The sequence below is a fragment of the Littorina saxatilis genome, linkage group LG10, assembly GCF_037325665.1.
Source record: "Littorina saxatilis isolate snail1 linkage group LG10, US_GU_Lsax_2.0, whole genome shotgun sequence".
NCBI lineage: Eukaryota > Metazoa > Mollusca > Gastropoda > Littorinimorpha > Littorinidae > Littorina > Littorina saxatilis.
The window spans coordinates 1,383,395-1,396,887 of NC_090254.1; the positions used below are offsets into that span (position 1 = coordinate 1,383,395).

Genomic DNA, 13,493 nt, shown 5'->3' on the forward strand with positions numbered 1-13,493 from the left:
GTCAAGAGCTTTCGTTCCAAAATGCGGAACCAAAAACATATATACAAAAGGAGAGAAACCACAAAGTCACAAAAAATATTTGCATTAAGACGAAATGTTCTCCCCAAATCAAAACAGCGCCACCTGTCAAAAAAGGCGAACGGATTACGTCAGATCAAAACATGCACAAACGGTCTGTCGAAACAGTAAAGTTCACTGGAAAAGTCATTGGGTGTCCGGGTCTGCCTTCACCAGCACGGTCAGCTTAGAGATGGGGCGCCAGTAGTAGAAAGCGGAATGTCTCGTCTTCGAGGTGACCTTGACAGTCTTCAGCTTGCAGGTTCGCACGAGTCCATCGTCGCTGGGGCGAACCTCCGTCACGAGTCCAAGAGGCCAATCTGCTCTGCATACGGCTTCGTCACGTAGCACGACGACATCTCCGACAGCAACGTTTCGTTGGGGAAGAAGCCACTTTCTTCTTCGTCGCAAAGAGGCCAAAAAGTCTAGCCTCCACAGTCTCCAGAACTCGTCCGCAAGTCGCTGAACTCTTCTCCATTTCTTCCTCGCCTCGACGTCAGCGCCATCGAAGATGCCAGGGATAGGCAGCACCCCGACAGCCTTCATTGTCAGGATGTGGTTCGGGGTAAGAGGGAGAGGGCCGGTGGGGTCTTCCAAGGACTCAACGGACAGGGGACGAGAGTTTACGATAGCCATGACCTCCAGCAAAAAAGTTCTGAGGGTGGAAGTGCTCAAGCGGGAAGGATATTTGCGCATGAGGCCGTTGAGGATTCGTCTGACTGTGCCAATCTGTCTTTCCCAGACTCCTCCCATGTGACTTGCCTTAGGCGTGTTGAAAATCCACTCGCATTGACGATCTTCAAGCCTCTTCTTCAACTCTTCTTTCTCAATGGAGTTCCAAGCTTCCCTCAACTCTCGTGAAGCGCCCACAAAGTTCGTACCTCTGTCACATCTCAACGTCCTGATCGGACCTCTGATGGCTATGACGTTTCGAAGGCCATTGATGAGGGCATCAGCAGAGAGATCATCCAGGACTTCGAGGTGAATCGCTCGCATGGAGAGACACGTGATCATAAGGCCGTAGCGCTTGACTTGCCTACGTCCCTCTGCGACAATGAAGGGGCCGAAACAGTCCATGCCACAGGATGTGAACGGGGCGGATTCTTCAACCCTATCCAAAGGAAGATCGGCCATCTTCTGTGAAGCCTCCTTTCCGTACATCTTCTTGCATGTGACGCAATCCTTCAAAACTTGTGCAACAACGCGACGTATTCCAAAGATCCAGTAACCACGTGACCTAATGTGGTGAATGACGTTGGTTCTGCCAGCATGTCCCAGAGTTTCATGTGCTTCGGCGATCAACAGTTTGGAAACATGACAGTCTTGTGGCAGCAATTTTGGCTTGGACCATATGAGGTTCTTGGCATTTCTCAATCTTCCTCCGACTCTGTAGAATCCTTTCTCGTCTTTCTCAACGTTCAACTTCTTCAGTGTTTCTTCCCGAGACTTGCTGGGAGCAGAAAAGAATTCTCTTTGTGTAGCGAGGACAATCTTCTCTTCCGCTGTAGCTTCCGACGCCAGAACTTCTAAAGCAGGCATGTTCCGTTTGGTGTTGAGGAACCTGAGAACCTTTGCAATCCCTCGAACCAAAAAGCTCCATCTTGAGAACTTGGCAAAGGTTGCCTCCATCCCCACGTCAGATGTTTCAGCAGTGGACGTGACTCTGCAGGAGCGTACTTCCAGATCATCTCTCTCAACAGTGGCTGTGATGTTTCCTCTCGGAATGTCAGACTGCCACAGGAACTGAGGACCTGAAAACCAAGTAGAGGCGTTGAGCTCTTTGACGCTTAGTCCTCGAGAGGCATGGTCAGCTGGATTCTGCTCAGTGGGGACATGATTCCACTGACTGACGGAAGAGACTCTGAGGATCTGGCTGATTCTATTGGCAACGAACACGTGAAACCTCTTCTGTTGATTTGCGAGGTACGCCAAAACGATAGTGCTATCAGTCCAAAAGACGTGCTCAAGCTTTTCGTACTTCAGCTCCTTCTCCAGAAATGAAGACATCTTGGCAGAAAGTGTTGCGGCTTGTAATTCCAGGCGAGGGACAGTTACCTGCTTCAAAGGGGCCACTCTTCCTTTGGCCATGACAAGACTGCAATGGACTTTGTCATTCTCATCTTTCAAACGTAGGTAGGAACATTGACCGTAGCCTCTTGTGTTGGCATCGGAGAAGTGGTGTAACTGAACCTGCGTGAAAGTTCCCAGGGTCGATGGAACAAAGTTTCGCGGAATGCTGACCTGTCTTAGACCGGGCAGCTCATCCATCCAGCTCTTCCAGAGGCCTTCCAAAACCTCGTCCAGTTCTTCATCCCACTCTGAGGTCTTCCGGCATGCCTCCTGGAGAATAATCTTGCCCTTCAGAATGAACGGAGCAAGGAAGCCAAGCGGGTCGAACAGCGCTGCCACTGTAGCAAGGACTCCTCTTCTCGTCTTCGGTTTCTCCTTGAGGTCGGGAGCGAAGGTGAAGGTGTCGTCTTCTATGCACCACTGTAATCCCAAAGTGCGCTCCAAAGTGCCAGTGTCGACTGCACTTCCAAGATTCTGACGTTTAGAAGCTGAACATTCCTCAGGAGGGAACAAACTGAGAAGCTCATCGCTGTTAGACGTGATCTTGTGCAGGTGCAGCTTCCTTTTACTACAGATCTCTCGAGCTCCCATGAGAACTTTGGCTGCAGAAGAGACGTCGTTGGCAGCATGCAGTCCGTCGTCTACATAGAAGTCATTCTGAAGGAACTGTGCGGCATCTTCGTCTTCGTGAGAGTGGTCGCGTCCCGCCTGCTGTAATGCGTAGTTGGCACAACCTGGTGACGATACTGCGCCGAAGATGTGAACGCGCATTCTGTAGTCGACAGGAGGTCTGGTGCGGTCTCCATCTTCCCACCATAAGAAGCGCAGGAAGTCCCGGTGTTCCTTGGTGACATGAAATTGATGAAACATCTTCTCGACGTCGCACGAGAAGGCGATCTCTTCCTTGCGGAAACGGCAAAGAACTCCGACGAGAGAATTGAAAAGGTCGGGACCTTGCAGCAGTGCTCCGTTGAGACTCTGACCATGTTTCTGTGCACTGCAGTCGAAGACCACGCGGATTTTGCCTGGCTTCTTGTCATGATACACCCCATGGTGAGGAATGTACCATGATCTGTCGTTCTCTACTTCGTCTCTTGGAATCTTCTCAGCGTGGCCGCTCTCGATGATCTCGCTCATGAACTTGCAGTAGTCTTGGGCGTACATAGAGTCTTTCTCAAATCGGCGACTCAGCGAGTTGAGTCTCTTCAGTGCAACATCACGATTTGGGGGAAGCTCAGGGTTATCTGCGCGAAAAGGTAAGGGCATTTCGTAGTGGCTCTTCTCATTTACCTTGATGGATCTTGCCAGGATCTCCATGAACTTGACGTCCTCTTGGGACCTGTTTCCCGTCTCCGATTCAACAAAATCCCTTTCCATGACATGGAGTGCGTCGGAGATGCTGGGTTCGGCGAGCGTCGTGCGATATACGAAAGTGACTGATTCACCTTCGTACTCGCTGGGACAATACTGTTCTGTTAGAGACACGTGCATCACGTCATGGACAGACTGTTTTGGCGACACTTGTCCCAGTATGGTCCAACCCAACGGTGTGAGAACGGCGTATGGGTCTCCCTTGATGACTCTCTCTGGCATGAATAGCTCTGCATGATCGTAGCCAATCAACAACCCGGGAATGCAGCCTTCGAGCAATGGGGGAATCTCGCTGGCAATATGGCTCAAATGCTTGATGTTACGAGCGGTTTCTGATGTTGGTATGTTCTCAGTGTCATTGGTGAGATGGTCCGTCGTGTAGAGCGTTTTCAGGTTGTGGGAAACATTGGAGTTGAGGGCCTTGACACACAATCCGGTCACTCTCTGACATTCGATATGAGTGTTCTGAGAAGTCATAGTGTTCAGCCTCAATGACGCTGGCTCAGAATGAGTGTTCAGCTTGTCACTCAAAGATTCAGTAACGAAGGAGATGCAAGACATGGTGTCAAGCAGCGCGTATGTCGTATGCTCTACCGTGGGATTCTCTTTCGTCGAAACTCTGACCGGAACAATCATGGTAGCTCTGACTGGTCTGTCTGACTTGTTGGTCGTCGCGAATGCTGATCCAGAGGCAGAAACACGGGCATCTTGACTGAGACAGACAAACCTTGAAGAATCTGGCGGTCCCCGTGCATTCCGTTGCTGATTGGGAATCTTCTTCCTGTAGCTAGGCGCTCCATGCAGCATAGTGAGATGTGGGCCTTGGCACTTGTCACATATCGCCCTAGTAGTGCAGTCTACACTTCTATGGTCAGTCTTTCTGGCACAGGAGAAGCACAAAGACGTTTCGTACATGAAGTGTTTCCTGTCCTCAACGGGAATCTCATCGAACCTCTGGCATCTGAGTAGAGGATGAGAAGAAGAGCTGGTCGGAAAACGAACGGTACAAAAGGGACAGACTTCGTCGCAGTTCGTATTCAGGACAGTTTTCGCGTGATGCTGACAAAGACATTTGTCACACTCTTGACCTGCAGATGCAGTAGAACAATCCGTACTGTACGATGTTTTCTTGGGGACTGCTGAACTGGCGGTCTGTGAGGTGGAAGAGGCGGCAGATTTGCTGGAGGAGAAAAGGGGCTCGCAAAGGATGTCTGCCTCTGTCTTGATGAAAGCTGACAACTCCTCAAAGGTAGGGTAGCGTCTCTTCTCGTTCTTGGTCTTGTTTACTTTCCGCACCCAGTTTCTCACCAACCAATCTGGAAGCTTGCTCATGAGTGTCTTGTGATAGGCTTGGTCTTCCAGATTCTGTAGCTGGCCTATCACTCGGCTCGCCACAAGGCATTGTCCAAGAAAGTCCGAGAAGGCACGGAGGGCTTGTCCATCTTTGGGTTTGATTACCGGCCATGCATCTAGTTTCTCTCGGAAGGCTCTGGCAACGACGTAAGAACTGCCGAACCTTTCCTCCAACGTCTGAAGGGCCTGCTGACATGATAGGCCTGGGCATCCCTGATCAGAAAGAGTCCCTTGACCGCATCCTTCGCCGGACCGTCCAAGTACTTCTCCAAGTAGAGGAGCTTTTCCTCTGCAGAAACGCCCTGCCGCTCAATCAAAAGAGTGAATGAGGACCTCCAGAGAGGGTACGTCAAAGGATCTCCTGAAAACGTAGTGGGCTCCTGCGTCGGTAACCTGTTGATCAGGAGAGCCTCAGCTAGAGTACGAGCTAGGGCAGAACCCTCGGAGAGCGCTGGCTGGCCTTGCATCTGAGGAAGGTATGCATCTTGCCCGTAGTAGACGTCTGAAGGGCTCGTGACCGGAGCCTCTTGAAAACCATGCTGTGTGTAGTCAGTGTCAGGAGCAAAGCTTGCAGCGTGGTCATATTGCTGTGTTTGCATGGGAGGATGCGTGACAGAAGGCCCATATGCAAAGCTTGGCACATAGGTCGGAGACTCTCGGGAGGTCATGGCAGGAAAAGGACCAGGGAAAGGCCCGGGAAAAGGTCTCGCTGATGGATTGAGGGATTTGTGAGGGAAACGGGAAGGCGCGTAGATCTGGCGAGGACGATCTTCGTGGCTTGGAATCTCAGCTTTGACAAACTGAGGCCGAAAGGAGGTCGCGAATTGGCCCCCGACTCTTGTCGTCATCGTGGTGGCTGTAGTCATCGTCGTAGTGGTAGGAGCCGTGGCTGTGACCGCTGCTGGAAGTGGGTGAAAAGCGGAGACAGGTTGAGCAAGGGTCCTGGAGATGCCTCGAAGAGTGTCGCGGATATCCTCGGCGGCCGACTGGAGATGCGAAGGGGCATAAGCCCTGACCTCCGTGGGCTTCTGAAGTGGCGGGAGTCCAGGCTTGGCTGCCGCAGGCTGATGTTGCCCAGAGACGAGGGTGTTGGCTGCCGGCTGGTGACGCGGGCGGGCGTAGGTGTCGGCTGTCGCAGGCTTATATGTATCTTGTGTGTGCTGTGTGTGCCTATCATACCCTACCGCCACATCTCCTATGCTCTCTATGTGTGTACCTACATGCAGGGTGCTGTGAGTACCTAGGTACCTATCAATGGGGCTGTCACGAGGTAGTTGGGGCATGAATCTTTCTCTAGCCCTTTGCTGGTCTTCTATGTCAGTTTTAAGGATCTTAAAAACGTCATGCTCTTCTTGCATCTTGCCTTCTCTCTCCACCCTCTCTAGTGCAGCCTTAACTTCTTTTTCTTTTTTCTTCAAAGATAACCTTTCATCTTGAGCTTCTCTCTCTAAACGAGCACACTCTCTTTCCATCTCTCTTTCCATCTCTGCCTTCTTCTCAGCAGCGAGAGCCATGGTCCTAGAAGCCTTCTCTTCTAAAAGCAAAAGAGTCTCTTCTTGTCTGGCCCTTTCATCTGCGACCATTTGCTGGGACCTAAATCTTGCTGCGCTTACCGCCAAAGAAGCATCTAGAGAAACCTCTCTAGCACCTCCAGAAGCGACTGTGGAAGTCAAGTCCGAGCTGGAGGCGTACGGGTCTAACTTGGGAAAGAGACTGCGATATTGTTCTTTGAGCGTCTCCGTTTGCATGTGCATATCGCTCAGATCCTCTTCTATAGCTACATCACTTTCAGCCACTTGACAAAGCCTCGAGTTCGCTACATTCAGCTCGTCTATGTGCTCACAGAGGTCTATTTTATGAGCTTTAAGGACTCTCCTTTTGTCTGGTGTTTCCCTAAAGGCTGTGCACAACTCGCTGATCATATTCTTATGAGCTCGGCTTAGGGCCCAGTACTTGTCTGACAGCTCCCTCACCTCAGCATTAAGTCTAGCCCTAACAATGGCGGGGCCTCTTTCTTCTCTACTTCGTTGAGCGAGATGCTCTGCACTTGCAGCCTGTTGGGAGGGCTCAGTACCTAAACCTTCCTGTGTAGGAGAATGTTCAGCTTGAGGGGGAATGTTATCTGAATTCAAAGTGTCTTGGGTCTGAGGGTGTTCAGCTAGAGACTCTCCCTGAGCGCCATCATGGTCGCCTTCATTCTTACGACTATCAGTGTCCGAAGCAAAATGTTCATCCCTTTCTAACTTCAAAGTGTAAGGGGATAGCTCGGCACTCTCATGAGAAGGTAATTTCTCATCCATACTTTAAGTCAAGTGAAAACGTAGAGGTTAACAAAGACTTGCGAAATATAGAAAAACAAAATTCAAAAAACGGCACACCTCGGGTCACTCACTAGAGGGGAAGAAAAATACGAAGTACGAAGTGTGCAATGCTATGGTCAACAAACCTAAAATAATACCTAAGTTGCTCTGCTCTGGGCCCGACAAAAATAAATTAAAATATTGTTCGCTAGATACGAAACACAGTTCCTTTAAGACAAAAGGTTCATGATCTCTTCACAAGATTCGTAAGGATAAGAAGTTCAAAAGTCAGCGGCCCTAATCACAGGCCTACAAAAGTTCATAAAGTTCTTTGTCGAAAACAATCCAAAATGTTCCAAAAAATATCAAAGTTTCCACTGTGCTTGCCCTTGAGTTGCTGTAAGATTTTAAGATGACTTATGTAAATTCTGGAGGATGTAATTTTGGTGCTACAAAGAACCGACGCGCTCACAAAACAAAACGAACACTAGAATTGGAAAATTAATTAAAGTTTTATTGTGAATATGGTCATACTTGTCAATGTCATAGTAATCCGGAATCAGCTCATAATATCAATATATAAAAAGCCAAACATAAACCTATGGAGAGCTAAGTAACCTATATAGGAGCGTGGCGGAAAAACTGATCTAAGTTTAGAATGTGAATAGATGCTAAAATGTGGAGTAGATATGACTAGCTTGAGTGAGAGCGCAGAACAGTAGAGTGTGAAGCGTGGAGCGTGGAGCGAGAAGCGCGGAGCGGTGGAAACTGATAAAGAGAAAAAACTAAACTTAGAATTCTAAACATCAAACTAAACATAAAAGGTGTCCTAAAAACATAAACATCAAAGATGGACGTCAAAATGGCGGCCGAAACAAGATGGCGGCAAATCAATAAAAAATCACCAAAGCTATCCTGAACACCAAGACAAAATATGTTAAAAAACCCTAACATAGAATAAACGTAGGACACACTAGGCTAACTAAACAAGAAACGACACGCAGTGAAAGGAAAGCTGACCAACATTACAGGACGGAGAAATACAAATACGACTCGCGAACATGAACCAAAATCTTACAGAAGGTTAGCAAACAAAAACTGGCTTAAAGTCAAATCATAATAAACCAGAACAGTCTCAGCTCTTCCCTTGCATAGATAAAAACGTAAGACAAAGAAACGGAAAGAAGACAAAGAAACGGAAAGAAGACACAGAAACAGAAAGAAGTCATAACAAACAAAGATTCGAAACGTAAATTACACGAATTCGGTAAATAAGAGCAACAAGGAGTCAGAAATGGATACTCGCCTTTGACAGCATCAATATAACCTAAACAGGCTCAAGGCGAGCAACTAAAACAGAACATTACAAATTAACTTGAAAACTGGTCCCAGGAACAGAGCAAAACCCTATCTATACTAAAACACATGTAGTTCCCTGAACGGCTTCCCAGCAAGTGACAACGAATACAGGCTATCCACCACAGAGGTGAACTAAAAGTTACTACGCGTTACTACGGTTTACTGTTGCAAAGCATGCGTCCCGTGCTCTCCGGGGAAAATCTCCAGAGGCTAGCATGGTCCAGCGTGAGCCATACAGGCACATGAAAACAATATCAGAAAAACGTTACAATATTTAACGTCAGTAAAACAAAAGCAAAGGTCGTACCAGGACGCTCATACTTAATAAAGAAAACTAGAAGATAAAGAGCAAGCTAGACCCGCACACGAACCTACAGAGGTGGCTGCAAAATGGGAACAAATAGGGGCAAAAGTAAGATAAGATAATAAAAGTGAAAGAACAAAAAGGGGAAGCCACCACCACGGAAAGTCGCATGCGAGTCAAGCTAGAAGCAAGACTAAAAAACACAAGCAAAACAAAAAGAATCTAGATACACAGAAGGCTCCTTAGCAGGGGCATTCACATTGTTATGGCATGGTCTCTTTTACTCGCAAGTGATTTCGCTGTGAGGTGCGTTGAATTCACAAAATGACACACATTGCTTTGACGTGAAAACACAACAGACGATCGCTCGGACATGACAGTTAACAAAATGGCACACATTGCTTTGACGTGAAAACTTAACAGATGATCACTTGGGACATGAAGACAATTCACAAAATGAAAGACATTGCTTTGACGTGAAAACACAACAGACGATCGCTCGGACATGAAGACAATGAGTGCCATACTGAGCGCGGTCCGTTCGTCTGTCGGCCTCATCCAGCTGGGGGTCATTCTACAAGCTGTGACAGCGCCCCCTACCTTGACCAGCACCCCAGGCCAGGCAGGGCAGGATGTGTCTGTCCACGACCCTCCAGAAACAGACGTAAACATATCTAGCCTGATACCAAGTGCACAACTCACGACACAAAATGTCGTGTTAGCTTCAACTGAAACAGACACGGGATCAAACGTAGATTCTTCACACATGCCATCACCGTGGAAACGCATCGTTCCTGGCGACTCTGGGAACTCTAAGAGAACTCCACAATTCTACATGGACATCAACCACTGTCCAAACAGATCATACATTGTACGGTTTAAAGTGAGAGAAGGCATGATTCGTGGTTTCATCAACAAAGACTCTTTTGACAACGCCTATTTGAACAGGACCAGTTTTGTGTGTGGGTTTGTGGTGAAAGCTCCTGAAGGGCTTTACCTTAAAGCCTACTCGCGAATCGTTAATGGGCCCGGAGAACTGTGTACCACTACTATGGCGGTCAATTTCCTCACCAATGTAATGTACTCCGTTTACAATATCGGTAGTTGGCACTGCAAGGATTTTAATTCTGGTGCCTCTCCCTTGATCCTTGCGCCCGGCAGTATCCTGTACTTCCGAGTGGATGCCCCGGGCCTCCCTGATGACTTCTGGGTGTACTTCACCAGCACGCCTAAAAGGCTACGCGGCAGCCTGCACGCTGTCTACCAGACACCAGCCAGTGGATACATCGCTCCACACGGTTACCAGGACAACGTACCGTATTCACAGTGGGACACAATGTTTTATACGCTACGTCTCCCAGAGAATCACGTGGTTATGACCAGCTTGAGGTACAATGGCCTGGGGGCTGGTTCTAAATGTCTGACGCTGTTTTCTGTCGACGATGAAGGCGGTAAGACGCAGCTTTGGGAAGTATGCCGCGTGGCCATTGTCGATGCCAACGTGTACAACACCTCCCTCGTCGCGAGGCTAGAGTCGGAGTATAACGTGTTCCAGAAAGGTTTCCAGATACTCTTCTCATTCCACCCAGCCTCTGAGAGCCCCGTCAAGCTGCACAGCGGGCTGTTTGACTGCAGCAGACACTTCTCCGCCTTCCGACACCACCTGGACTGCAACGTGAGGCCGGAGTGTGAGGGTGGCGAGGACGAGGCTGACCACTGTCCCTACCACAGTCCGCACTGCCCGGGCGCTGTCCGTATTAAGGTACAGTGGAACCCTCCTGTTAACACCTTCACCACTGTCCCTTCCACAGTCCGCACTGCCCGGTTCAGTAGTTTTCTCTGTATCGCTCTACACACACACACACACACACACACACACACACACATACACACACACACACACACACACACACACACACACACACACACCACGACCCTCGTCTCAATTCCCTGTCTATGTTCAAACATTTAGTCAAAATTTGACTAAATGTAAAATCAGACACACAGACAATCAGACAAAAATGTCAAATCCATGTTGCTAGTGTCTTTTTGTAAGGGTAAGTGTATAACTTTCGAGGACGTCACCAAGCATGACCTCACCTGGCCTAATTGGCCCGAGGCGATGGAAGTGTGCCAACAGCTGGGCGGGGAAGTGGCTTCGCTGCACACCGCTGAAGAAGTGGACAGAGTCAAGTACCTGTTTGACGTCAACAGGAAGTGTGTATGTGGCTACGTGGGTCTGCTGACACCTCACCCCAGGTCTCACTACATGTACCGGTAAGTTGAGTAGCTCCTGAAAGACGGGGGAGGGGGAGGGCGCACACACACGCAATAAGAACACAACAGTAGATTTGGAATCGTTCTCCCGACATTGTTTTCTTTCAATAATGTGTACTTACGTGAAGCTTTATCGTCAACCAACACGAGAATATAGGTACCCTTTGTGATTCAGAAACAAGTCGCAAACAGCTAAAATAATACATTAAGTCAATCTGGCGACCTCACAGACTGAAACTACACTCTCTCTTTCTCTGTGTGTGTGTGTGTGTGTGTGTGTGTGTGTGTGTGTGTGTGTGTGTGTGTGCGTCTCTCTCTCTCTATCTTTCTCTCTCCCTCTGTCTCTCTCTGTCTCTCTGTCTGTCTGTCTGTCTCTCTCTGTCTCTCTCTCTCTTTGTCTCTCTCTCTCTTTGTCTCTCTCTTTCGCACTCTCTCTCACCCTCTATCTCTCTCTTTCTCTCTCTCTCACTCTCTCTCTCTATCTCAGAAATCTGAAGTATTTGACAAATGGATGTACACCAATTGTCTTGTTTAACAATCAGCAGAATGCAAAATGTCAGTTCCAGTTTTACCCATAAATATGATGCAAAATGTATGAATTGTCGATGCAACTGAAGTGGCTAATGACACATTTCCTAGAAATGTAAAGAATTTCACAAATTAGCTAAGACTTATCTTCCTAATAAATCCCAAAGAAATAGAAAAACAAGAGGCGAAGCCTTCAAGGCTCCCGTAAGAAATCAACAAACACAAACTCACTCACTCCGGAACACACACACACACACACACACACACACACACACACACACACACACGCACGCACACACACACGCACACACACACACGCACACACACACACAGTTAAAACTAACGCATCATATCAACTCCATGTATAATTTTCAAAAGAAGGCAAACAGATAAAATGACTAGGTAATTAATAGGTTAGGTACCTGCCATGTGGCCACTTTTTCCACTGCTGTCCTCAGTCCTATACTTTTCATCAAGACTTGTCACCATGCCGAGTGGATCTAAATTCGGAAGTCTTCATGTGGCTGAGGCATATCTGACATAGCGTCGATCTTGTTGTAGGTTAACCTCCTTTCTGAAACAAATGGCAAAATGCGATTAGTTATGATGACTACAACCTACACAAATATAAACAGTGTTTTGAAACAGAATAGTCAGGTTATACAAGCCACTTTACCTATGCAGCATGGTAACCCTACAATATGCGAAACATGTCGACTGCAGCAGCCTGGTTCTTAAAATAATTCTGACGGTCAACACAGCCAGAAATGCCAACAAAGACAAGAAAGCTGTTGCAAGGTAACCAAACGTTACATAGCGAATCATATGATAGTGCGTAAACAGCAAACAGTAGATCTACAATCAAAGAGAGGATCGAGTCTGGAATGAAACGCGATACAGATCTAGCATTCAAAAACTGTCTTTCACGTTCAAGGAAGTTGTTGCAAAGTACTTAAGACTTACTAAATTGTACAGACAAAACCATGACAGTGCATGTTTTGAATCTGAGGAAAAAATCGTGATCATTTTGACTTTGAGAACAGATTCATTCCGTTTCCTTATATCTGCATGTTCAAGTAAATGGTGGACAGTTTTTTTCGGGCAGAGTAAACTTAACTTGAGACTCTACTGCAAGACTTGAAATTCACATAAATCGAACCACGAACAAAGACATCCAAACATTACAGGCACTTTAGATCAACTCATTTCACTAGAGGTGACTGCCTAGCACTGTGTTTGACATCCGTGTCTGCTGAAATAAAAAGAAATTAAAACAAAACGGATTAACAGTAGGTGACACGTTATCAGAGTGGGAGACACTAGATCTGTCTCTGAACTTACCGGGATACGGCTGCAAGATCGACACTGACTGCCGCGCTTTCGACAGCTCTTCCTCGCGTGGACATTGGAAAAACGCTGAGCAGATCAAATTGTAGGAAATCTCCCTTTGGTATCTTCTTTATTTACTTTTCTGGAGCTTAGAAACCGAACAACATGAAATCGTCTTCCCCGGCGAATCGGCGAGGTGAGAACTGGACCACAATCCTTCGCGCGACCCCTGACCTGATCTTGACACAACCTGCCGTCTACATACCACACACGAGACAAACCAGTCAACTGCTTGTACCCCTTCAAAACCCCCCACCACCCGTTTTCTTTGGATACACGCTTTAACTACACACATGCCGACACACTGTTGATCATTGCTTCAATAATTTGAAGATGGTGCTTGAAAATTAACCACGTGAAATGAGTATTTCGGTGTTTAGCCAAAACTGTTAAAGTTTCTGCCACAGACATACATACATACGCACGCACGCACGCACGCACGCACGCACGCACGCACGCACGCACGCACGCACGCACAGACAGAC

The 13,493-nt window shown here is 47.7% G+C and overlaps 1 protein-coding gene across 1 annotated transcript; it reads right to left on the bottom strand.

The window, feature by feature from the left end:
- Nucleotides 1–204: 204 nt before the first annotated feature.
- LOC138979106 (uncharacterized) lies at nt 205–3,975 on the bottom strand. Its single transcript, XM_070351917.1, has one exon. The coding sequence runs from the start codon at nt 3,973–3,975 to the stop codon at nt 205–207; it is 3,771 nt and encodes a 1,256-aa protein (XP_070208018.1).
- Nucleotides 3,976–13,493: the final 9,518 nt, after the last annotated feature.

Bases quoted from the DNA above. Each gene is read 5' to 3' on its own strand.
- LOC138979106 (XM_070351917.1), bottom strand. From the start codon at position 3,975: ATGACTTCTCAGAACACTCATATCGAATGTCAGAGAGTGACCGGATTG.